The following is a 24,375-nucleotide window of genomic DNA, read 5'->3' as shown; positions in this document are numbered from 1 at the left end:
TATTGTTTTAGATTACATGAATTTAATTATCCTCTCATGATTTATTGTAGCTTTTGGTCTTAAATTCAAAGAAGAACGTAGAGAAAGAAAATAAATGGTATTATACCTGTAGGTCAGTGAATTGGCATTTACTTTAAAGCTGTTGGGTTTTATTATTTTTAGTGAGAGAATTAAAAGTAGTATGAGAGAGCCTTAGTATGAAATGAAAATAGTGAAATGAGAGGGACATTGGATTGCAGTCACAAGATTTATATTTKTTAGCGTATTAGGGCACAGAAGAACTTACTGGAGCTTATCTTGTTGCCAGTAGGTAAAGGGTGCTGTTGTGCAATGTGATTCAACTACACTGATGTTGTTAAGAAGGGAAGATAATACACATCTTGTGACCAAAGAAAAATAAGTTATTAGATTCAAGCTTTACTTAATTCTAAGATTATACCATGTTTCTGATTGTGATCTTTTAAAATTAAACTTAGAAGTTGTGCTACTATATTTCCTCTTTTTAAAGATTAATGGTTATACTTCTATGATGAACAATAAAAGAAATAAATTACAAACATTCTTTCAAATTTAGAAGTTTATATAATAACAATTTTTATGAACAAAAAGTATTGAAAAATAAGCTTTTAATTTTATTACTGTGTTGCCAAAGTGTTCAATATACTAAACACTGATTATGTTGCTGTATTTAACATCTCCCAAAATAATATAATCCATTTCATTCTTAAGCAGATGAGAGCTCTCAAAGTGAACACATTACTGGTAATGCTTTGTACCTCCTTAGTCAGCATGCCTGTTTACAGAAACTGGCTCTCTAAATTTTTCAGTAGAAGCAGCTCTGGATGGTAGAGCCAGAATTCAGGAACTGTAAACAAGAAATGGGTGATAGTAATAGATGTAACTAATAACCAGCTTGTATTTCTAAGCATTTGCAAATGCTTAAGCCATCATTGCTGCCCAGTGAATTAGTCTCTCTTTCTTCCCCTCTACAACTTCCCATCTTTACTTTTTTCTTCTGTATTCTGGCACAAAAGCTAAAGTCTTGACTAGTTGACACTAACTTGAAAAAAATCCTAGAGTTTGAACTTGATTAGTTCTCTGATCTGGTTCTCTGTATAGCCACAGAAATATCTGCACTGGMGTGAGGGAGAGAGACAGGAATAGCTGGTGGTGGGAGAGCAGTGGGATTGCTTCTTTGCAGAGAAATTTGTCCATTTGTTCATGGACATATGGCCTCAGCTATGCAAGCACTTTTAAGATATTTTTTGATTCTGCACAATTTCTGTTGTTTTTTTAGCAAGTAATTTATATATTATTTGATATTCAGAATTTGATATCTGTTAGCATGTTTCCTGCTCTGTGAATTTATCAATAAGATCATTGTTTACCTGCAGTAACACTTTTTCATAAATTAGAAAGCAAGTATGAAATRCAGTTCGTCAGACTCCTGTTGTATCTGGTCATTATACATTTTTGTGATTTAAATATGCAGAAAACATCCTTGGGTGGCTTTACGTTTTAAAAGATGACTGTATTTATTAGCTCTCCTTAATATATTATTATATTGAGTGCTACTCACTAAGTATAAACAGCATTTCTCTCTTGTTTCTTATCTGCCTCCAAATGTTCTTGTTCCCTATAGTAGACAGAAGAGAACTCTTCTGTAGAGTATATAAACTTTCATAAATAACAAATCTAATAATCACGGAGTATCATAGAATGGTCAGGTTGGAAGGGACCTCTGGAGATCATCCAACCCTCAGCATAGCCCATGTGGGGATTGAACCCACGGCCTTGGCATTAGCGCCACCACACACTAACCCACTAGGCTAAAMCTGCTGCCAACTGTAGAACCCTCCCCAGATGTTAGTAGGAGCAAAAATATGACTGCTTAACTGTTCTCAGCCAGACAAATTGGTAAGGCAGACCTAAATTAGGTTGTTGATTGATGACATGTTCAGAATGCATCTTCCACAGTTTATTTAGCCTAAGATCTGGAGCAGAATGCAGGAGGAATACCTTGCTTCAGTCTTCAGTGTGCTCTGTGCTGTCCAGTGACAAATGCAGGCATGGGAGCTGCTTCTAGAATAGTAGAGATTGCATCAGTGACTGGGAATGAAAATACCACCGGTGATGATGTTTCCCCTCCTTTAAAGCTTCAGTTTGCAACCTCCCTACCTTGCCAAAAGTGGACAACTCTCTAGTTCTGGGGTAAAATACAGCAATAAGAATTAAGTTTCTGATTTATCAGGTAGTGCTAGCTTTAGAGACTGATGTGAGAAATGGAAATCTGAATATGTTTTAGAGATCTTGTTTTTTCGGAAGACAGGAATCCCAGCAACTTCCAAGGTAGCCAAAATGCTGGGATTGTCATCAGGCTGCCTTCTCCTGACTCTTGCTTGCAAGTTTCTTTATTTGTTTTATTGCCCTCCGGCACCTAGACCTGTAGTCCACAGTGTAATAAGTATCTGGGGTATTTGCCTAACTTTGGCTGGAACATGAGTGGAAACCAGAGAACTTGTGTTATAATCCAAGTTTTGACACTGATTTGTTCTTTATGTTTATTAAGACAGGTAATTTTATTTTCAACATGTAAAAAAAATGGTGGTTCTAATTTATTATATAGTAATATTGTGAAGCTTAGTGAATATTTGTGATACAGTTTAATATTAGAAGTTAGGGAAGATATCATAGGAGATTAAAAGCTCCAGGGGGATAAAAAGCAAAGTTGCAAAGTTACGGTTCAGGTTGTTGTTCTAGATACATACAAAATAATATTAATTGTAGGCTAATGTATGAGTCATTCTCATTGTTTGCTAATTTAGAATAGGTTAATGAAAGCTTGAAGTTTTAAATGTTTTGGAAAGGAGAAGTGTTCAAGTGGATTAACCAGTACTCTCAAGGTTTTTCATTATATTTGTATTTTCTTTAAAATTACAAGTAGCATTTTTATGTACCTTGTATAAATTTTATTATTTCAGTTTACATCTTTCCTTCTGTGAATAGAAAGAAATTTCTTATCATGTTATTTCTTAATTAAATTAATATGAAAATTGAATACCTACTTAAAAAAAGAGATACTCAAAGGCTAAAAGGTAAAGTTAAATATGAAAGTAGTTCAGTACATAATAACCTCTTATTGTAAAACAATAAATATATAGTTTCATAAATATGAAATAGGTCTTTCTTCCGTTAGTTTTTAGGTGCATTTTTCCAATTGCCTCAAAGCTTGAAGCTAAGCTGGAGCTAAGCTGACCCTCTCTTTAATATTAATGTACTCTGACTGTAATACTCTGTTCCTTTGCCTCTGATTAATGCTGTCTGTCAATTATTTACAGATCCAGTGGTACTGTGGAAGTTCCCGGAGGACTTTGGAGACCAGGTTGGAAACATGAGATTGAACTTTTTTTTTCCTCTATGTTAGAATAATAATAAAAAGCTCTCCTATTCAGCTGTAGAAAGGCAGATGCTAATGATATCAGCAAGGAAGTCTTCACCCAACTGGTGGGTTGGTAATTAGAATGCATTTGTGACAGGAATACGCAATAGTAGTTTTGAAGTACTGTATATAATTCTAGCTTTCTGTATCACCTTATTTTTAATACAGAGTATTCTGTTAGATGGTTCTGTGGAAAGTGTTGGGACTTTGTCTGTTGAAGATGGAATGTGCRGTAAATTTATCAAGAAATCTTTGCAATTAATCTTAGGAAGCCAAATGTTGATATAATAAATTTTGTATCAAAAAACAAATAGAAAAGCTGAACAGCTCCAAGTAGTTTGATATGTAGTTTTAATATCAAAATCTTTGAGTTCTGTTCCTTAATCTTTTATAATGCACAATTTTGTATTTTTAATTTATATTACTTTAGCAATACCCTAGCTATTTAGTTCAAGAAGGGAAAAAAAAAAAAAACTCTTATAAGAGACTGATCAAAATTTACTGATTCTGAAAGCATGGAAACTCCAGTTTTTATCCTCAATAAATCCTCAATGGGAAGTTTATACATACTGGACTGCAAGAATTACTTCAGAATTCGTAAGAATAGCAAAGCTATTAATTAAATCTTTTGAGTAGATTATTTTATTGAAGTTATTAATACTAGAAAAGAATAGTTATTAAATTTGAATATTTTATCAGCTTTATGATTTTTTCCAATTTAAATATTTCTATTTTTTTTAAAGAGAAATACATAAGAAAAACCTTAATAGAATACATGTCTCTGAATGTGTGTCTTTTCTCTTCTTTTTAGACTGATATTGAGTCAAACATATTCTTAATTAATAATCTCACCACAATAGATAATCTGGAAATATCTTTGAACAGTAGATAAATCAGTGAATTTTTTGAAATCAATAATACAAGATTCTGTAAAGACAGCTGTAAGGTAGTTCATGATGAAAAGGAATAAATATACAAACGTAGAAGGTAGAATGTCTGGTTAGGGAACAGYATAAATCAGAAACGTGCACTGCTTATACTGATAAATGGTATGTGAGCAAAGTGTGCTGTTATGTGTTCTTAGCTAGACATCTAGCAAATTTTGATAATTTTCTGGAGTGCAGAAAAATCTTCAATATGATTTAAATTCTGTTTTTCTGGTTTATTTTGTTCTTTTTCTTTTCCCTAAGAAAGACTTGCTCTAAAAAGAGAAAGATTGAGAAATTATATATGAAGAAAAATGGGAGCTTATTCACTAAGGTGAGGGTTATTCAATGAACAGCTGGTGTAGAAATATGATTAGAAGATGAAGGCCACTAAGACTGGAGGGGATGCATATAAAGATGCAATAGACGTAGCTAAATCTATAAAAACATGAGTACCTCAGGCAGCTTATCTGCCTTTGGGCTCTGAAAAAATGGTACTTACACCTGTCTGTATAGTATGGGGAATCTGATATTGCAGGTAAATAGCTTGCAAAGGATGGTAGTAATGCTTCTGAAAAACAGTGCATTTTAACTCTCTTTTCTGCAAAGGAAATTTTGCTATTATAATCACTGTATCTAAAAAGAATATATAACTGCTTCTATAGCAAGGCCTTGAGCCAAATAGCTCAGAGAAATGAGCAGAAGCCTTCAGAGTGTGTGTGCGTGTGTATGTGTTGAACTCAGTAGGTTTGGATTGGAAATATAAATTTCATCAGATTTATTGATTCATTTTTTTAATGAGAGCTTAGTAAAATTATCAAGGTTAATTTCAATGAAGTTTGTTAGGAGAATATTTCAAAAAAAAACAAAAAAAAAATCTTTTTTTCCTATTTTCCAGTCATTTCTATTTTAAATGCAAAATGTGTGAGTTAGTTTTTGGATGTATCCCAAAGAATCATCTTCCCTAAAATCTAAGGGCTGTTTGTTTGCACAGTGATGTGATAACAGTGGGCAAAATATTTTCTTCTCTTCCTGAATTTTTCTACAGTTTATCATGTCACCTTTTTGTTGCTTTCATAATGCAAAGAAAACTTGTCTATGCCATTTTGATATATTCCTCTTTATCATATTCTTCCTTTCAGTACTTTTCAACTTTTCAGTGCTTACTTATTCACACACATCTCTCATTCTTTTGGGTTGCCATTTTCTTTTATGCTATGCAGTATACTACTTTCTGTCTCCTGTTTCTCAGATGTTGAGAACGCAAATGCAAAATTTAGTTTTGCAAAACATTTTATAGGACCCTATAGAGACTGTGCATGATCAGAAAAAAGAAAAATAGTGATGTATCATAATCACTTATACTTAGTCGATTAAGTAAAGAAGATGTGAAGCCATACTTCTGGTACCACCAAAGAATTTGCAAAATTTTAGATTTTTCTGCTGTGCCCAGACTGCAGGCCAATGCCTTTTTTTTGTAGCTGGTAATTCTTTAAATGCTAGAACAAGAAAGAACATGGGGAACTCTCCTGAAAAAAACAGGAATGTTAATGAAAAATAGAATACTGCAATGAAGGAAATGAAAAATACCATTTTTTGCTAAGAGTATTTCAGAAAGCTTTTCTTTTGATGGTGTGAATGTAATTTCCTTTTCGGTGACTCTCAAAACCACCAAGTAAACAATGAAGTTGTGGTGAGAAGGACTCTAAGTACATATTACCGCAGTACTGTTCCAAAGAAAGACTTTATTAAAAAGAACTCCAAAAGCCAAAAGAGCTAATTAGTTTGTTAAGATACCAGAGTTTTATAACTCATAGTTGTTCTGAAACCACCAGTATAAAAATGGTTTTGACAATGTCAAATGTCCAATAGTCTTACCACCATAGAAAAAAATTTGAGGGTTCTTGATTTGAGCCTGTGTAGCTCTTCAGTTGGTACGCTTATCCTCTCGAGCTCGTATCTGGATGAGGAGTAGTCATTTAATGGAATATTCTTCATTTAAAATCTATTTTTGAATGTGTATGCCTGCAAGCTCCATCCTGTGGTGTATTCAAAACTCCCCTTGAATTCAGTGATTTTTTTTATGATAAAAGATGCTTTTAAGCATCTTGAGGGTCTCATTTTGTTTATTCAGGCTGGTTAGATTGGAGTTTAATTTTAGCCTTACAAGCCCATTTTTGAAAGAAACTTTATATAGAAAAAATAATAATGCTGTAATTTCTGGAAGAAAAAAATCTAGTTGTTCCTAGAAATGAAGTATGTTTTTAAGTGTTTTAAAGAAGCAAACTAGATTAAAACAACACTTATAGAATGAAAATGTTATAATTGTTTAAAATAAGTGTCTGTGCAGAATACACGTTATAACTTCATAGTGTCACCCTGTAGAGTTCTAGCAATGCTAGCTGTATTCTCATGCCAGTAAAGTTAATGGCAGAAGTCCTACTGATGTCAAGCATGGCAAGATCCCCCTGGAAAGGCTCTATTCATAGCTATTTTAAAAATAAAAATACCTAAGCTCTGAGTCACTTCATCAGGTTAAAACACTCCTGGGAAAAGTAGTAGTGTCAGCTGAAGCAAAGGACAGCAGAACTGCAGTGATAGCGCTGGAAAGAATTCTTGGCTCCTTCGGTGGCAGTGCAGGTTTCTGTTCAAGTGGGTATGTAGTTGTGGCCTTGAACAGCAACATGTGGTTTGATTATTTACCATGAGACTGATACAGGCAGTTCGTATGTGTATACTTACACAGTGTGTATGGTAATGCCATAAATAGGATTTTGAATAACCTTTGTAATTACAATTTCAATACTGTAAAGGATTAGACTTTCAAACTTCATTGTATGTTACTTTTTAAATGTTTGTATTTATGAAAGATAGGACAAAAAATTAAAAAATCTATATACTAGGTTTTTTGACTGTTAAACGAGGCGTTGCCTTACCTCTTATGTCTGTGTTGTCTTAACCTTCAAAGGATGTGATGTCTAGTTCTTCTTACAAAATTAGTTATTTCAGTAATTTTGGATAGTTTTTTTAATCTGTATGAGATYTAGTTACTTTTTAATGTGACTGGTTATTGGTCCAAAGTGACTTCTGTAAGTTGGCCAGAGTCAGTATATGTGGTTCATGGAAAAACTGGTCCATTGGATAGTTCTTTACTGCTCTTTTGTGTAATCGTGTAATAACTTCGTTCTGTAGTTTGCCACTTACCTGCTGGTGAAAACCATCTCACCAGAAAGACATTTCTAACGGCTAATAGGGCAGGAAACATTCTTGTGATTCAGTGATGTGAGGTATGACGAGGCATTCTTGACTGAAGGTGTGGATTAAAAAAGAGAGACTTTGCATTAGATTGTTAGCTAGGTTGCGTATTTTATCGTATCTTCTCTTGCCCTCATCTTTCTAAGGAAAGCCATCTGTTTTTTTCATGTCAGACTTTCCCAAACCTGGCGAGTAACCAGTAAAGAACGTGATGTTCCATGTGAGGCATCTCTGCTGTTTCATACAAAGTCGTTATAATGTTCTTTGTGTTATTATCTCATTTTTTACATATCTTAGCATTCTCATTTTTACCATAGCACATTGTGCCAAAATCACTGATGACCTGTGAACAATAAACCTTAGTTCTTATCCTGTAGTGAACCAACTCTTAAAGCCTGATATTTATATACATAGAAATCTGTCAGATTTTTGTGCAAGGTATATACAATATGTGTGTATGTGTGTACATATGTACATCTATGTGCACACACATACATGTATAAATATCGGTTATGGGCTGAATCCTGTGAAGTACTAAATACATCAGCTTTCCCTCAGCAAAGCAATGATCTCACACTTTACTTTGAATGTATGTATCCCACTAAGGTATGTGGACTAAATTACCTATTGGCAGTTAATTCTAGCTTAAATTAATGTCATATTGGAGCCCAAGTGCTCAGTTTCTTGCAGGATKAAATCCTTAATTCCATGGATCATGGCAGCGGTTATATGAATAAGGGCAATGTGAAGGAGATCATTTTCTTTTCTGTAAGATTTTAAAAAAATACTAGAGTACTTATAACAAGCTGGATTTTAAGAAGCCAGCTAAAGTCTGTTGCCTGGGTTGAAACAATGTGTGGAAGGCAGTTGTGATAATTTTGTGCTTCTATGTGCTCTCCTAAGAGAGCAGCACGAACTCGGGAGGTACAAGACTGTTTACATCCTTTTCAAGGCTGCAGGCGTGCTGTGAGAGGATGCATCTCACTGTCTTTTTTGCATTTGATGGCTTTGTTCTTTTATTCCAATGAGGCATTAAATACATGTTTCAAATGTTCRTGTTAACTAGATAGGTAGTTGCTTTGGTTTTATTATTTTCATTATCAATTTTTAAAGGGGAGGAGTTTGAATTCTTTTTGTACATTAATAAGTTTGATTAGTATTTGAGTATGTGGGTGTGAGAAAGGAGGAATCAATCCAATAAGCTTGCTGCATTCCAAAATGATTTTTGTCTGAATGTTATACTTGTTTTTTTCAGCTAAGGATTAAGGACTTAGTCCTGTGTGACTTTGGGGAAAATAATAGACCCACCTGAGGAAATGACAACTTTCTGCCTTCCAAATAAGCCTTCTCAGGTTAAGATAGTTTCCTGTGATTTCTTGACACTTCAGTTTTCATCATGTTTTAAAAACGCACTGTTTATATTGGAGAGTATTGTATCTGTAAAAATGGAATGCTTTCTGTATGTGCAAATCATAGTGGTAGAATACCAGCAGAAAAACGTTCAAAGGCATGTTTTTAAATAGAAGTAAGTTGCTGACTGCATTGTTTCAGTGAAAAATGTCTGTCCTATTTTGATAACTATTCTATGGAATAACTACTCATACAGACATGCTGGGAACACCCAGGATCACTGAGATACTAAAACATTCAAGATACAAATATTCCAAGATACATTCTAAAATTTTTTATTCATCCCAACAAAGAGCATAAATCATTGAGACTTTTTTTAAAAAAAAAAAAAAAAAGTAAAAACCCGAGGCTAAAAATTTGATTTTCTTGAAATTTTGAGGACAGGTGGCAGCTTTCAGGATTGCAATGGTTTTGTTTTATAGCGCTTTTAAGTTAAAAATGTTGAACTTGATCAGCATATGGTACTGGCTAGCCTCATCTCTACCAGCTCTTTTGTTATCTTGTTATTGTTATAGGTCTTAATGACAGTTGTAAGCTATAGTTCTGGATGCAGGGGTTAGTCCACCCTGGGGAGGAGAGGGAGAAACAGCAGTGTGGATTATGGAAATATGAATTGATCTAAAAAGCAGCCCTCTTGTAACAGAATGGGGCTCAAAGAAAGACTGGGGAGAAGCTGGTGAAAAGACGATGGAATATGATGTGAAAATGATCATTTGAATGCTTTCMTTTTCATTCGCAGCTGCTGTGTTCTGGTGAAAAGGCATGCATTTGTATATCTTAAAGCTGGGTGAAAAAGGGCCAGATGAATGGAATTACTTGTTAGATATGTTTTCATTTTGAGTCAAATTATGTGCATTTTAATAGACTGTATGCATATGTTAGCCATTTTTATCATACAGCTGTAATACTGAGGGACTACATTTTGTAGAAATGCTTTTTCCTGTGTTTGTTCAAATAAGTACAGTATTAATATTTGACTGTCCTTCAGCTATACTCTTATCAGCCTACAGAAAATAACTTAGAGGTTTGGCTTATTCCTACAGTCATCAGCAATGTGCCAAACAAAGAAGAAAATATTAATTCATGATTGAAACAGTGATGACAATCACTTGGAACATTTTCCAGAGAGCTTGCCAAATTATCATGTGTGATGTTGTTGTTGATTGACCTCAAAAGCCCTCAAACTATTCCAGTCTCACGTCACCTTATTCCTTAGTCTGTACTTCCATATACTTTCTCATCCACAGGCTTAGTTTTTTGCAGTCTATTTTGGTCTTCGTTATGTTGCCTCTGTCTTTCTTTCAGCATTGCTCTTGTTTCTCCAAGTTTACCACTGCTCTTTGAGGAATGTGTTAACTGCTGCAGCCTCTTTTCATATTAGGTACTGAATGTAATATTCCTGCATCTTATGTCCGGTTCTTGGTTCGCTGCCTTTCTTGATGTTGTTTTCTGCAGAGCTAGGATAGCATTCGAGGCATATTGGTTCACTCTTACTGCTGCAGGTCTCTGAAGTATCACTTCAAATACTTTAAAAATATTTTTGTTAAATAACTTTATTTTACATGCTACTTACATTAGGAAAATCTCTGGGCTCAGATGCCATAATCCAGACACACTGAAATCAGGGAAGCAGGGCACTCCAGTCCCAAAGAAAGAGACTAATCAGTTTGAAATCAGGAGCTGGAGAGGCTGAGGAGTTTGCAAGCAGCAGGGAGAACAGGGTAGGGCTGGTAAGTGGCTAGACCAGCAGGTGAAGAAGTCCAGAATATTTGGGTTGGGATCATGGATGAGGAATAAGAGAAGGCGAAGCAGATTGAGCCTTGGATAGTAGATTCCCTTTATTTGCTTCTTCCCTAAGTGGAGGGGCTGAGTTTGTCTGCAATTAGTAATAAATTTAGGCATATTAATTGGTCGACATCATGTCTCCGAATTTATTATGTATACTTGGTCTCAGTTCTTGAATTTTGCACTAATCTAAAATTAGAAAGAGGGAAGACCTCATTCAGTTTGTAGAGAAATTCTGAGGGAGGAAGATTTTGTTAAATTTCAGTAAGTGTGGTGAATACTTAGGTTAGATTTGTGTCTTTCCTGGTCATGGACAGATTCATTCTTTTGGATCAAAGTGAAGAGGCTGAAAATGTAGCTGACAGCATCTAACAAGCCAATAGTTGCTTGTCCTTCCTCTCTTCCTGTTGGAAACTTCCTCCATCTCCTCTTAGCAGTTGAAATTATATTTTTAGGAACTCCTTCCCTTCCTTAAGTGTAAAGTTAGCCACGTAGACTTACTGTATGTTAGAGGTCTAAGCTATGTTGAGTGACTTTATGCTGAAGTGGCTCAGGTGCAGAAACACCATCATGAGGTTGTAGAGCGGTAGTCTCAAAGATGAGACTACTTACAAAGTGTCTTAAGCCAGTTATAAAGTGAATGTGTATTGCATATTTCCGGTGGGGACATTTTATTGTATGGCTGCTGTTTTTATTTTTTGTGGAAGTCATCGACCTGCTTCTGTTACTATACGTTTTTGTTGTTATAGCATTAAAATTATGGGGTTTTTTGCTTCTTTCTTGTTCCTCTTCGGTGGTTTTATTTCTTCRGTTTTCAGTGCTATCAATGAAACCTGAATTCTGTACTGATAGGCATTGTTTCTTCCAGACCCCTTGGAATGACGTAGTGACTCTTGTTACGGTGTGCTATAGTAAAGCTGCCTCTGAAATGAGAAATCTATTTTTACATATAAATATACATTTATATGTAAAAATATAAAAATTTATATGCATATTTATAAAAAATTACAAATACTTGTAATTTTGAAACTATATTCTTAGCAAGTTCTTTAGAAATGAGTTTCCTTTCTCAGTTCCTTCCCTTTTGGCTACAGATTCTTCCATCGGAACAGCCTGAGCAGTTTCACTACCCTTTATGGATTCTCCTGCTTCTGCGTCACCCTGGTGCAGCCATGCAAGCCAGCAGGCTTGTAGGTTATAGGTGGTATTTAGTTGTAGATTATATGTTGATAGGATTATGAATTTAAGGGTGGGGGAGATTAGTCAAGTTTTTAGTTTTTGAACTGTCTGATCTTTGTTTACACCCCTCTACTACAGGTATTTTCTCTGGGAGCAGTACCTGAGTTGTCCGTTAATTTATGTAATAATTAAATACTTTTGAGTTCGTTTACTTCATAAAAAGGAACAATTTCAGATGTTTCCAATTTTATCTCTTGTAGTCATAATGTTTGTTTGCTTTTACTTCTGAAATATTCCTGGGTGAAAATTTAATGGTTAGAAAACTAAGGAACTCTGAAAGCATAAAGATGGATTTCAGACAAGTTGTTCTTGTTTTTTTTACCTATCAGACTACAAGAGATGTTTTATGAACAAAATCAAGACTTTTTACTGAGAATCCTAAGAGGAGACCTAAGTTCTTTCAAGTAGTTGACAAAAGCGTTTGTAGGTTGTACACCCAAAAGTCTGGCTACTGCAGCTCTTCATTGAAGAGGCAGCATGGTGCCATGTATAGGTAGAAACCATTATCTAATTTATAAAGTAAATCCATTTAGCCATTTTCTCCCTTCTACTTCAGAAATCATTCTCATTTTCTTCCATCTGATTTTTGGGTCTGGTTTCCTAGTCGCTGAGTATTGTGGCTCTTCTGTCTTTTCTACTTTCCATCAGAATTGCAGCTGTTTTTTTGTTGTTTATTTGTTTTACACCTAGTACTGTACATATTTTTGAATTTGAATATACAGATTTTTAAAGTATATTTTACTTTTTTTTAGGGAAATGCATTTTCACTATTTTTTATTTATAGGATATTTTTATAGTTTTGTTTTCTTTTTTTAAGTTTCTTGATGTTCCTTAAATTGTTTTCTTAGTTGTTAACTCAAGGCTACTGTTAACAGTCTTAGATGATATATGCTGTTGAGCAGTGCTGATTATGAATTTGTCTTTTTTTATGATTGATATTTAATGTATGACATTCTTTCAATATGTATATTATTTGCAGAACCAATATAGATACAAAAGAGTAGTCATGAATGGATCATCATAGAATAGATTTTTTTTCTCATTGCTAATATATGTATATTATATATATATATACACACACATGTATAAAAAATTTCTGGTTCCTTGATGATTGAGAATGCACATATGAACATTTTGACCTGAAAGTCAAAATATTTATATATGTATTCTCTGTATAACATAACTTTTGAAAGATGGAAACATGAGCTGACCTAACTTGAGAAGAAGCCTCCTTCTTGAGGCTTAGTGTTGGCCTTATAAATAACGTTCAGAAGAATCAGGTCACTCTTACCATACAAAGCCATGTAGTTCATCTGGATGCCAGCTAAATGGGAATCAAACTTGTGCTCAGCAGTAGAATTTATATTCTTTGGGTCAAAATAATCTATAATTTTAGGAATGTATACATAGTTTACAATTAAGACTTAATCTTTCTTGAATCTTGTGAAAGTTTCTGTTATTTGGTCCAAAGTCACCTTCCCCTTCTCTTACTTGCAAGGGATGTGTGTGCTCTTAAGTACTCAGTGTATCAGGACAGAAATAGGTGTCAGAAAATGCAGCACTATCCACAACTTAATCCAAAAATTGTGAGACGAAAAGAGCAGGTCTATTCTGAGGGAATTGAGATTGTGCAGATAATTTCTTATCTTCTGGGAATAGAAGGTGTCACAGCAGGTACAGTTTAGCATGCACATCCATGTCTCTGTGTCTTAACAGCCAGATAGCCCTGAAACRTTTATTTCATGCCGTTATTGTACTCCACCACTTTAGATCACAATTGAGTTGAGCTTGTGATGCTACACTACAAATGAAATGCCACAGGTTTTTGGACTGCCCCGGTAATTATGACTAGCAAATCAAATCTGAATAGATTTTAAGGAAAAAATTCAAAAAAAAATGTGCATAATTTGCCTTTATACTGTGAGGAAAGATTACAAAATTGATAAAATACATTGAAGAACAAAAGCCAAAATCCAGAGAAGTCACTAACTGCTTGCTTGTATTCCTTTGCAATGAACAAAGTAGGACTCATTGCCAAGTCTGGAAAACCTTTGTTTCAATTAGTTTAAAAAAGTTGAAAAGTGCATTGCCTATGTTATGGAGTGCATTCTAGTCTCTTCTTTACAAGTAATTTTTTTTAACATGAATTTTACAAGAAAATTCTAAATTATATTTATACTTTAAAAATATAAGGAAATAAGAGCCAAAATTATTTTAAAAATGTATTTCAGAGTACTGTGGTTTCCAGAAAACAAAGCCATATGATTTAATGGTTTATTCTTTCAACTGTACTGTTAACCTTAAAGTACATTTTCTCATTTTTGTCTCAGAAGAGCTGTGCAGCTCTGCCCTAACACATTTGCATTTAATAAGCTAAATTTTTTATATTATTCTTCGCCTTATGTGAGTAAGAAGAGTGTTTAGAAAGCAACTGATAAATTTCTTACTCTACAGAATTACTGCATAATCATAGAATGATGCACATTGGAGAAGGGCATGTAGGAGTTAGTTGAGGAGGCCTGATAGTGACTTCCATAGTTCGGACCTTTGTACTTCTGTGAATGTAATCTTAGATTAGAATTTCCTACCATTCAAACTGTTTGGGATTTTTTTTATATATATATATATAAGTATATGTATACACACACACACACACACACACATATGCGTGTGTGTGTATTTGTGTGTACATGTGTATTTAGATATGTGTATGTATATGTAGCTATATTTTTCTGATGAGATTTTTAGCAGAGGTAACAACTGAGTCTTTGAAATATAACTACTGCTGCCAGCTTCACATGGTGCCTGCTGTGGGTATGTGCAGCTTCTGAGAAAGGAAAAAGAAAAATCATGGGAGAGCACAGAGCAGCTTGCCTTTTCATTGACTGCTTTATGTCACAGCATAAGAATTTTACCCTGGCAGAGTCTTTATGATGAAGGGCTCAGCACCAGAAGATGCTAAGGAGTCGAGCTTTGATTCAAGAGTGAATTTAAATGTGTGCTTATTTTTAAGCATTTAAATATTCTTACTGAAGTCACTGATTAGAGTCAGAAATGTGCATCAAGACAAAGTCAAAAATATCTAGTAGGTCTCRTTTGTTTGTATGATTGGACCAACAAAGTTTGAGTAATAACTATGAAAAGGAATACTGAAAAAGAGTCCCCTTAGACGAAAGATTAGAGAACAAGTTGGGTTAAGAGTTGGAAATGGGAGCATGAGATGGAGAATTGAGTAAGGAAAACCGCTAAGAACAAGAGAGACCTACAACAAGCTATTTCAAGAAAAGACTTTTAAAGAGAGGTAAGCAGGGAGAGAACATTGTAGGAGAAAAAAAATAAGGGTTGAAGGARAGCTAGATGAAATACAAATGCTTATTGCTACTCTATTTTAGTAACAACAGAAAATGCAAGGAGACAATATTGAATGGAGTAGATAAAAAAAGAGAGAAAAGACTGAGAAAAGAGAATATTTCTCTCAGTGAAAAAAGACCTTACAAAAATAAGGTAGAGAAATAAGAAAAAGACAAAACCCAATAATATTGATGAGAAAGAAAACTGCTGAAGACAAAATGTCTTTATGGGGGGGAAAAAAGTASAAAAACATTTTGCAACAAAGTTAATGACTTTGTATTCCTATAATTGATATTTCRTTGGTAGATTTCTGTCTTGACACAAAATAAAGAGTTGAGGATTGATTGATAGTTATTTTGAGCACTAGTTTATATGAATATTTTTGACAGCCTGGTCTAGATTCTGCAGTTAACAAATTGGAATTATTTTGGTTGCCACCTGTTTTCTTCCCCAGGCCATTCTGACATGTCTTGGAAAGGCCACTGTGTGACTGTGTCTTGGTGCAAGACTATTCCTTTTCCCTAAGAGATGCTCTTTCTTTTCTTTTCATCTATGTGTAAGTAGGAGGACCTAGTTGAGAATCTGCATGCTTTCTTGAGACCCAGTCTTCTGCTGCAGATCAAACACACAAATAGTTGGGAGGTAGCAAGACTCTTTCTAAAAACTTTTGTCAAAATCACTACTTGTGAAATAGTTCAGCTTTCTGGGATACAGTAAGTATTCCTTTCACAAGGATACACTTGCAAAAAGCCAGGTTCCCTTTCTCCCCCATTTAAATGCAGACTTGCAGAAATAAGAAATAAAGTAAAAAGAAAGAGATAGGTAATAAGAAAAAAAGCAGTAAAGCTGAATAATTCCCACATCTCTCTAACCTTAGAAAAAACTCTAGTTAAGCTTCAGTACTTTCAGTAGTATAATATTAAGTGATGAACTTTAATTTCTGTTGATTCATCTACCTGAAGAGTAATAACCAGTTGAAGTGCCTAAGTTAAAGTGAAAAAGCCTACTCATATCTGTACAGAGATATGGCAATTTGTTAATTCTGTAATATATTGTAAATTTGGTACAAATTTCCTATGGAGAAGGCTCTTACACCTTCTTTCAGTTGTAGTGAGATCACATGGTGTTTGTTGAAGTGGAAAAAGAAATTAGTACCCTTCCAAGTCTCTGTGCTCTACATTGTATACAACTGTGTGTTTATAGATGTGTGTATTTCAGGTATCTGTGTTTTAATTTCAGGTTACCAAATTAATAGTCAGAACATCATATATACCTGCTTTCCTAAGGTGACACAATTTATGTATCTTTATAGAATTTCATTACWCTGCCTTGTTGAATAAAATTATAAAAAATGAAATACAGCAAAATTCTGTCTTCATTAAGTCAAGAAAGTCCTGTCAGTTATCTTAGTAGGGTTAAGRTATCTTCTGGTATACCTGTTTCTAGCACACTTTGAGGGTGCAAAGTGATACTGTACTGTTCTGGTGCTTTGAATTTCTGATCATAGAAAAATGGATCAGTTCTTGCTTGATAACTACAAATAGAACAGTTTGCAATACTGATTATTGACTTTGTACAGTCATGAAGGCTTCCTATGCTTACAACAACTGATTGTATTAATGTTAAAAAAAAAAAAAAAAAAATCCTGTCTTGTCTTTTCTTCTTAGTTACGAATTTGGTATATATCTTGAATCTAACAAATGCAGCTGACCAGGGTAAGACTATGAGTCAGGAGCTTTTATACAGAAAATTGTCTTTTTGTGTGAGTTAAGTATCCTCAACTGCCTTTTACAATATAAGTAAAGTGATAATGCACAAAATTACCTGTATAGGTATAAAAATAAGCAAGGAACAGTAAATAATTATGACACTCTAGGGTTCTGTAATGCTATCTCTCTGTGGAAAGCTGCTTGCCAGAGAGTGTGACCAAGCCAGAGAGGAGGTGTGCAATTCAGTTGGTAAAAGTGAACTCATAAAACTACTGGACCATAAACCCAAGAGAAGACAAGTTTATACTGCTGTGGTATAGGCATAAATGAAAATTATTCTTAGGTACCATTTCCATTTTCTTTGAGTTTTATGTGAAGGAAACAGTATGCTGTAGTTCAGGTGGTGTTAATTTTATGATTTTATTATTCTTTCTATGGGAGCTTGTCTAAGGAAAGAAGTAGATATCCTTTGATGTAGCAATTAAGCTAAATTGTGTGTGCAACTCCGTAAGTTGTTTAAAACAAATACATAATTTTCTGTTTGTTTCAATACAGCAATGTTACCTTTATTCTCCTTTATTTCCTTGTAAAATAAGTGTATTTCCATTGTAAAACAGTAATCATTTTTTGAAGGGACTAAAACTGAGATCCAAAGGTGGAAATAATCACTGGACATGTGAATCAAGGATATTTTGCCTTTGGAAGACTTGTGCAAGCTTTTATCTTCAGGAATAAACACATACTTTTATTTAGTTCATGAAATGGAAGACAATAAACATGTTGTTATTTTTCTGAGGATGTGTATTTTGACTTGGGAGGATGTGCTGGCTGAGTTACAGGTCCTTGAAAATGATGACCCAGGTTCAAGTTTTATTCAAGAATATCAAAAGTATCAGCTGTAATTGTACACTAATACTTAGTGTGTATGTGAATGGGTATATTACATACTCATTTGCATTTTAAATATGTCTAGAAGCATCTTGGGGGCATCTCGTTTTCTTCCATTTTAAAAAGCTGAATAACACCTGTAATTAAGAGAGAAAATTGAGCCCTGGAAGCTAGGTAGGACTTCCATCTATTGATCTGTGTAAACCCGGCTTATGCTGTCAGGGGAGAAGCAGTCAACTGCTGAGCTGCTTTGTCACTGACATAAGCTGAGAGAGGATTTTTTTTTTTTTTTTTTTTTTTTTTTTTGTCTATACTGTTTATACACCAGTCTATAGACCTGCTGGCTGGTTGAATTTTAAAGAGTGCGGAGGTTTAAAGATTTGTCCCCTGAGGGATGCTCCTGCCAGTTGGGAAGCGAGCTGAGGCTGGTGTGCAGAAGTTGTGTGCACGTGTGCTTGCTGGGGGAGGGCCAGGAGGCAGAGCTACAAGGAAAATACTGTATTGCATTCRAGTCTGGAAAATGCTGCAAAACATACTGATATTTTCCAAATTGTTCAGTCAAAATATTAATACCTTTATTTTGTTTTTTCTTTGTGTGATAATTGACTCTAAGAGAATGCAATGGGAAACTTAACTTCCATACCCATTTAAAATCAGTCTTAAGCTCACCAGGCRGCAAGTAAAATCCTTAATGTTAAAGAGAAAATCACTTCCTATAGCGTAAGAACAGGTGAAGATTTGGAAAGAGAATTTAAAAAGAGTATAAAAAATATTTCTTTGGAAAGGAAATTCAAGGTTTATGAGGCTGAAATAAGAGACTATTTGGAAACGCCTAAGAAATTTTTAACTGGCCTGTTCTGCTAACTTTCTTTTAGTAGAGTTTATTTTTACTACCACCACCACCATTTATGCTTGTTTCCTACATACGTGAATTCAAATATTTATATACTGTCTTTGTATTTTGCTCCCCTCACTTCCACAGAGACCATTCACAGTAGTCAGACTGGTGCTTGAGCAGTAGTTTCCTTTGGAGAATATTACTTGTACTACTACTTAAAAAGGAATTTTCATAATTAAGTTAATATACTTTCCCAAAACGCAACATGTTGCTTTCAAACCTCTCTTTATCTGTGACATGAGAAAGTAAAAGTTCAAAAAATTCCTTGCTCTCTCTTCTGTAACTTAGAAATTTTTTTAAAAAAGTCTTTTCATTTTGTACCGTATGATGATTTATTAAGGCAAATCATAAGCTTTTAAAATATTGTAACTAATGCATGCACGTTGTGTTTAGAGGCTTTTTTTCAACTGTTCATCCTTTGCTCATTAACTGGCATGGATTTTTCATGTTTTACACTATCCACTGAACCTTGCAAATGTTTGAGGTAAATGATGGTTACGGTGTATAGGAATTTAAATACATAATTTTCCCTAATGGGAATTGACTGTTCAACATACAGTAAATGGCGAATTCAGGTTGGAGAGTGCTGTCAGCTAAGATCAAGTTCTTAAATTTTCTCTGGAAATTTGCAATCAGTATGCATTTTTCTGAAACACATATCCAGAGTAGGAGAACTCTTTCAGTGTAGTTATGTTTGTTGGCTCAGTAACAAAATAAAATAAAATAAAAAAAAAATCTTAGTTTTGCTTACTAACTTCATTGTTATCCACTATATCCTATTCTTAGCGGAAATGTTTCACGGAGGGTTTGTTTTCCCAGTTGGGAGCAAGGAAATAATTACTCTTTTCTGGGATCTTGTCAGGTCTCTGTTTAATATTAATTCGTATTTGTTGATAACAGATCTGATAATTCACATTTTTTTGAAGAAAAACATCGACTAGTTGGAGAGAATTTTTATATTTTAATTAACACATTTTATTTGCCACTAAACAGCTTCTTACATAAAATTGTGCAAGAAAGAGCAACAATTTCCTGTTATGCTATTGTCCAAACATAGCTTCAGTGGATTCCCCCCACGCTCTCCTTTAATAATAATGAGATTTGCTTGTGAAAACCAAAGGGTTAATCATGCAAATTTTTACTTTGGACTAACAGAAGATTTCCATCATTTTCAGCATTTCAGCATTTGACTATGAAACACGTATAGAGTTGTTATACCTCTCTGTAATTCATTCTACTGCCAACTTCGTTCCCTTTTCTCTGCCTGCATTTTAATTGAAACAACATTTGTATTTTTGAGCCAGGATCTGTCAGAAGTCCCTGTGGCTAGTCTGTGGTACAAGTAGCAGCAGACGTGGCTTACCCATATGGTGTGGTGCTTCTTGTAAAATCCATATGGCCTTGTTGAAGGGAATCCCAGCGGGGATGTGAAGGGTGTTAATACCCTTCAGGCCAGGCCTTTCCCTCCTGGGGCTTCTATGGCATTGTCTTTGCAATCTGCCAAAGCACAAACTTAATTCCTTTTTAATAATCAATTATTTCAGTACGGGAGCCTGTGCTATATTTTTTCCTATCATATGTTTCTTGAATTTGTTGTTTGTTATGGGTGTTTGGGGATTTTTTTTTTAAGCAAACTATAGGGTAATTGCTCACAAATACAGATAAAAGCCATTTCAAAATCCTAGCTTTGTTTCTTTTTTATTTGTATTTACAGGAAGTGTTGAACAGTATTCCGAAGTTCTGCTTTCCTTTTGACATTGAAAGGTATGTGCTACAATTATTTATTTAAAAATATTTCACATAAAATGATATTTAAATGAAATGCAGGAAAGATTGGAAGAAAATGTGCTGTATTACATAAACTTGCACTTGTAGATGAGAAGAATATTTTTTGCCATTATTATTCAAGTATGTATGAAATTGTGTAGTAGGAAATTATCACAGCAAAATACAGCTTCTACAGAATTTTAGGAATATCTCTTTTGAGACAGAGGTACATTCTGGCTCTCAGTTTCCTCCAATATAATTGTAAACACCATCTGTGTTAATATAACGATATAACATAGTTTCCTTCGAACAGCAAGCATCATAAAAAATGTTACGGTGCACCAGGATATAAAAACTCACTGAGCAGTACTGAAACCATGTTGTTTGAGTTCAAAGAAATTAAGACTTTAATTGCATGGAAGTAACTGAATATACCCCCTTTTTTTTTTTTTTTTCTCCTCAGAGTACAATCAAGACCATTATTTATAATTAATTAGTCCTTATTCTTATGGTATCAGTTGTAGTGTGGCTTCTATGTAATCCTGCCAGTCATTTAAAGTGTTCATGTAAAACATTTTTATTAATTAAAATATTTACTTGAGCTTGTCAAAGTGATTAATGGTAAGTAATTTTAATCGATTGTACTGACTCAGTTTGGAAAACTGATACTGTCTGAATCAGCAAAGATTTCGTTAGCAGCTTGATTTGCATAATTAATGAAAGATACAGCCAGGTAGCCTGCAGGCTGAAATAGTTTCTGAACATTGGCATCAGATTTACATGGAGACTTGAGAGATGAGGGCCCCAAATAGAAGCTGCTACGTGTGGAGCAAAAGATGGCTTGTGTATAGGGGAACAAAGAGAAGGTTGGCAGATAAACACACTGTCAAAATAAATATCTTCATAAACACAACTTCTCTAAAATAAACTGGGTTCACTTAGTCTTTTATATTTGAATTTAATTCAGTTCTTTGTTTTTTTGAACTGGTTAAGCACACTGTTGTTTAAGCTGTTCTAATGTTCAACTAATACGGTTGTCAGTGTTGGCTTTAGAGCATCAAAATCTTGAATGTACTTAAGATATGTACAGAACTCTGTTTAAAATTGGTAATGAGGATGCATAATGGAAATAAAATCTGAGGATAGCAGAAATAGGTGAGGTTCTATTGCTGCCATCCAGTGGTAAGAACATAATAATCAGTGGCAGCAAATAATTATTTTTGCAGGTAACTGATGTGTTAACTTTTTGTTGCGCTGTTCAGAAGACGATTACAGTTGTATGAGACTGTTACGCTTAAACAGTAACATGTGGAAATGTATGAATTTATAACATAGCTAGCTACATATTTTAACTGAGTATCCTCAGTAAGAAAAAAAAAGAGAGGACAAAATAGTTGTGGGATTTATGTTGTTTATCTGTTAATACCCTTCCTCCCTCCCTGCTGCCCCAACTTCTGACTCCTGACCTATACACCCGTGTTTGGCTGAAAGGCAGCAAACTTAGAGATAATGAATTTCTGCACATTTCATGAAAAATAGCATTTGGGCAAATAAAAGAGAGATTCTTGAAAGCTGAGGAATACTAACAAGGGGAAAAAAATCACTTGGGGTACCTGGCCTCCCACCTGGCCAGGCGCAGCTTCTAGCTTGGCTAGTAGTTGGGACCTGAGTCTTAGGGGATTGTGGGGAACCAGAAGCAAGGAGGGTGTAAAAGGACATGTGCAAGGAGAAGGATTAGAGTTCTTGTGGGAAGAAGGCTAGAAACACAGAAAACTAATTCATGAATGCAGACTGCTGCTTAATCAACAACCTATCTGTGCCAACAACTTCCTGCCTGTAAGGTGTATTTATTTGCTACTGACTCCAGGCATTTTCTGTAGTGTATAATATTACCAAAGTGTTTTTGTTCAGTTGTGTTTGCTTTTTCAAAGTTTTATTTGTTGGTTTGAAATCTGAAGGGATATAGATAAGTATTGAAAAAAACAATGCTGTAAATACCTTTTATAAGGCTTTTGTCAAAGCGTAATGGAAATCTGTGATACGACAGAAACATTAGAGATTTTTTACTAGGCATAAATGTGCCTTTAGCTTGTTTAGCGAAAATTGGAGATATATATATCACTGGAGATAAATCTATGTATCTATATCTATATATCTTCTATGATATTTAGATATCTGTATATCATACATATGCATACATATATACATACACACACACTATATGCACACACACACACACACACACACACACATATATATATATATATAAAAATTTTGCATAGGAGACCATATGGGAACCACAATAGACTATATATATAATGTCCCCCAAGTATTTTATAGGCAGTTTCAACAACAATTTTTGTACAGAAGGCTGTGATTGAAATGAGACAGAAAAGTTTCTATTTAATTCATTAAGCATATTGTACACTAAATAACATAGTTTCTCAAAACTGTATTATGTATATTATACATATATATATACACCACTTCAAGCAATATTTGCTATCTGATCCTAGTAAGAACTAGCAATACRAAAGTGGTAACTCCCAGTGGTGCTGCTGATAAAGATATCTAGGGAAAAAAAATTGTGAATCTGTTCCATAGATTGCTTTGGGGCTTTTTAGTGCTATACAGGAGAGTTTGAGGATGTGGCCTGTCTTTTCTGTTAAATAAGCAAATAAAAATCATTTAAGTGGGGAAATCTGTGTTCTTCAAATTATGGTAATAGCAAAGTTAAACCTGTTCAAGTAYGGTTGTTGAGTCTGTAGTCATGTATTTACTTCCTCCACCTCACCTGTACCTAATTAGAGAATAAATTGAAAACTGAATGAGATGGGAACATGTATTCGATTTTGATTTATTCACTAGGCTGCAATGACTATGGACATAGATTCAAGTTTGTTTCCAGCTGTTTGATACAGCTATTACATCACCTCACCAGACCAGTTTACTTATCTTTTGTGTAGATGCAGTAAATAGCTGCATGCTGTTCATTCTAATTACCAAAAGTGCTGGTCGTGAAAAATCTGTAGATAATTCATGCTAAATTTAACCTGAAAGGCAAGCAAAAAAGGCACAATGATATGATGTACTGACCATGATTTAAGCTGGATGTTTTATTTATCATTTTTTATTGAAAGCAAGCACATAATTTCATTACAGATAGTAACGACCTAATTTTTATTTTTGAGGGATAAAGAAATGAATTAGAGAATTTCTTCAGTGTTTACTCAGAGAACCTATGTCTTTTTTGTGAATAAATGGTTTTAGACTTCCTAAATAGCACAAGTGTTTAGTATTTTAGTAGTTTGTTTGTAGACATTTTACATTTTTCCCTTTTTTTCTGGTACAGGATTCCTTTCTTTTTTTCTTTTCATATGGAGTAGGAGGATTGTTCATATGAAATTGGAGAGTTGTTAGAGCATAGAGGCTTTCAAGAGTTCTTTTTAAGGTTTGCTAAACTAATTTTAATGTGTCAGAAAAATGCACCTTGTCCTTTCTCTTGTTCCTTGAACTTTATCCAAAATTTTATCTTTCTGATTTACTTCACTTATTTTCCCAATGATCTTCAATATTTTCAYTCTCAACCTAAAACACATGTCTAAGTTTGCAGAGCCCAAGTCTGGACCTTGGATTCGTCAGTGGTTTGGCTGGATGATCACTGAGCGTGGATATTCTCCTGTTGTTCTTTTTGGCACCAATTCAGAT

At 34.3% G+C, this 24,375-nt stretch overlaps 1 protein-coding gene across 1 annotated transcript in view; it reads left to right on the top strand.

The window, feature by feature from the left end:
- DENND1B (DENN domain containing 1B) overlaps nucleotides 1–24,375 on the top strand; it is a 190,310-nt gene that overhangs the window by 65,739 nt on the left and 100,196 nt on the right. Inside the window, exons 6-7 of the mRNA XM_085312946.1 lie at nucleotides 3,339–3,382; nucleotides 20,615–20,664. Coding sequence (XP_085169072.1) covers nucleotides 3,339–3,382; nucleotides 20,615–20,664 — 94 coding nt within the window. The remainder of the gene's footprint in view (nucleotides 1–3,338; nucleotides 3,383–20,614; nucleotides 20,665–24,375) is intronic.

This window comes from Rhea americana, unplaced genomic scaffold (assembly GCF_003343005.1).
Source record: "Rhea americana isolate MKP2758 unplaced genomic scaffold, rheAme1 scaffold_371, whole genome shotgun sequence".
NCBI classification, from domain to species: domain Eukaryota; kingdom Metazoa; phylum Chordata; class Aves; order Rheiformes; family Rheidae; genus Rhea; species Rhea americana.
Note: the sequence above shows the minus strand (reverse complement) of the source record. Positions and strands in the feature narration are given on the sequence as shown.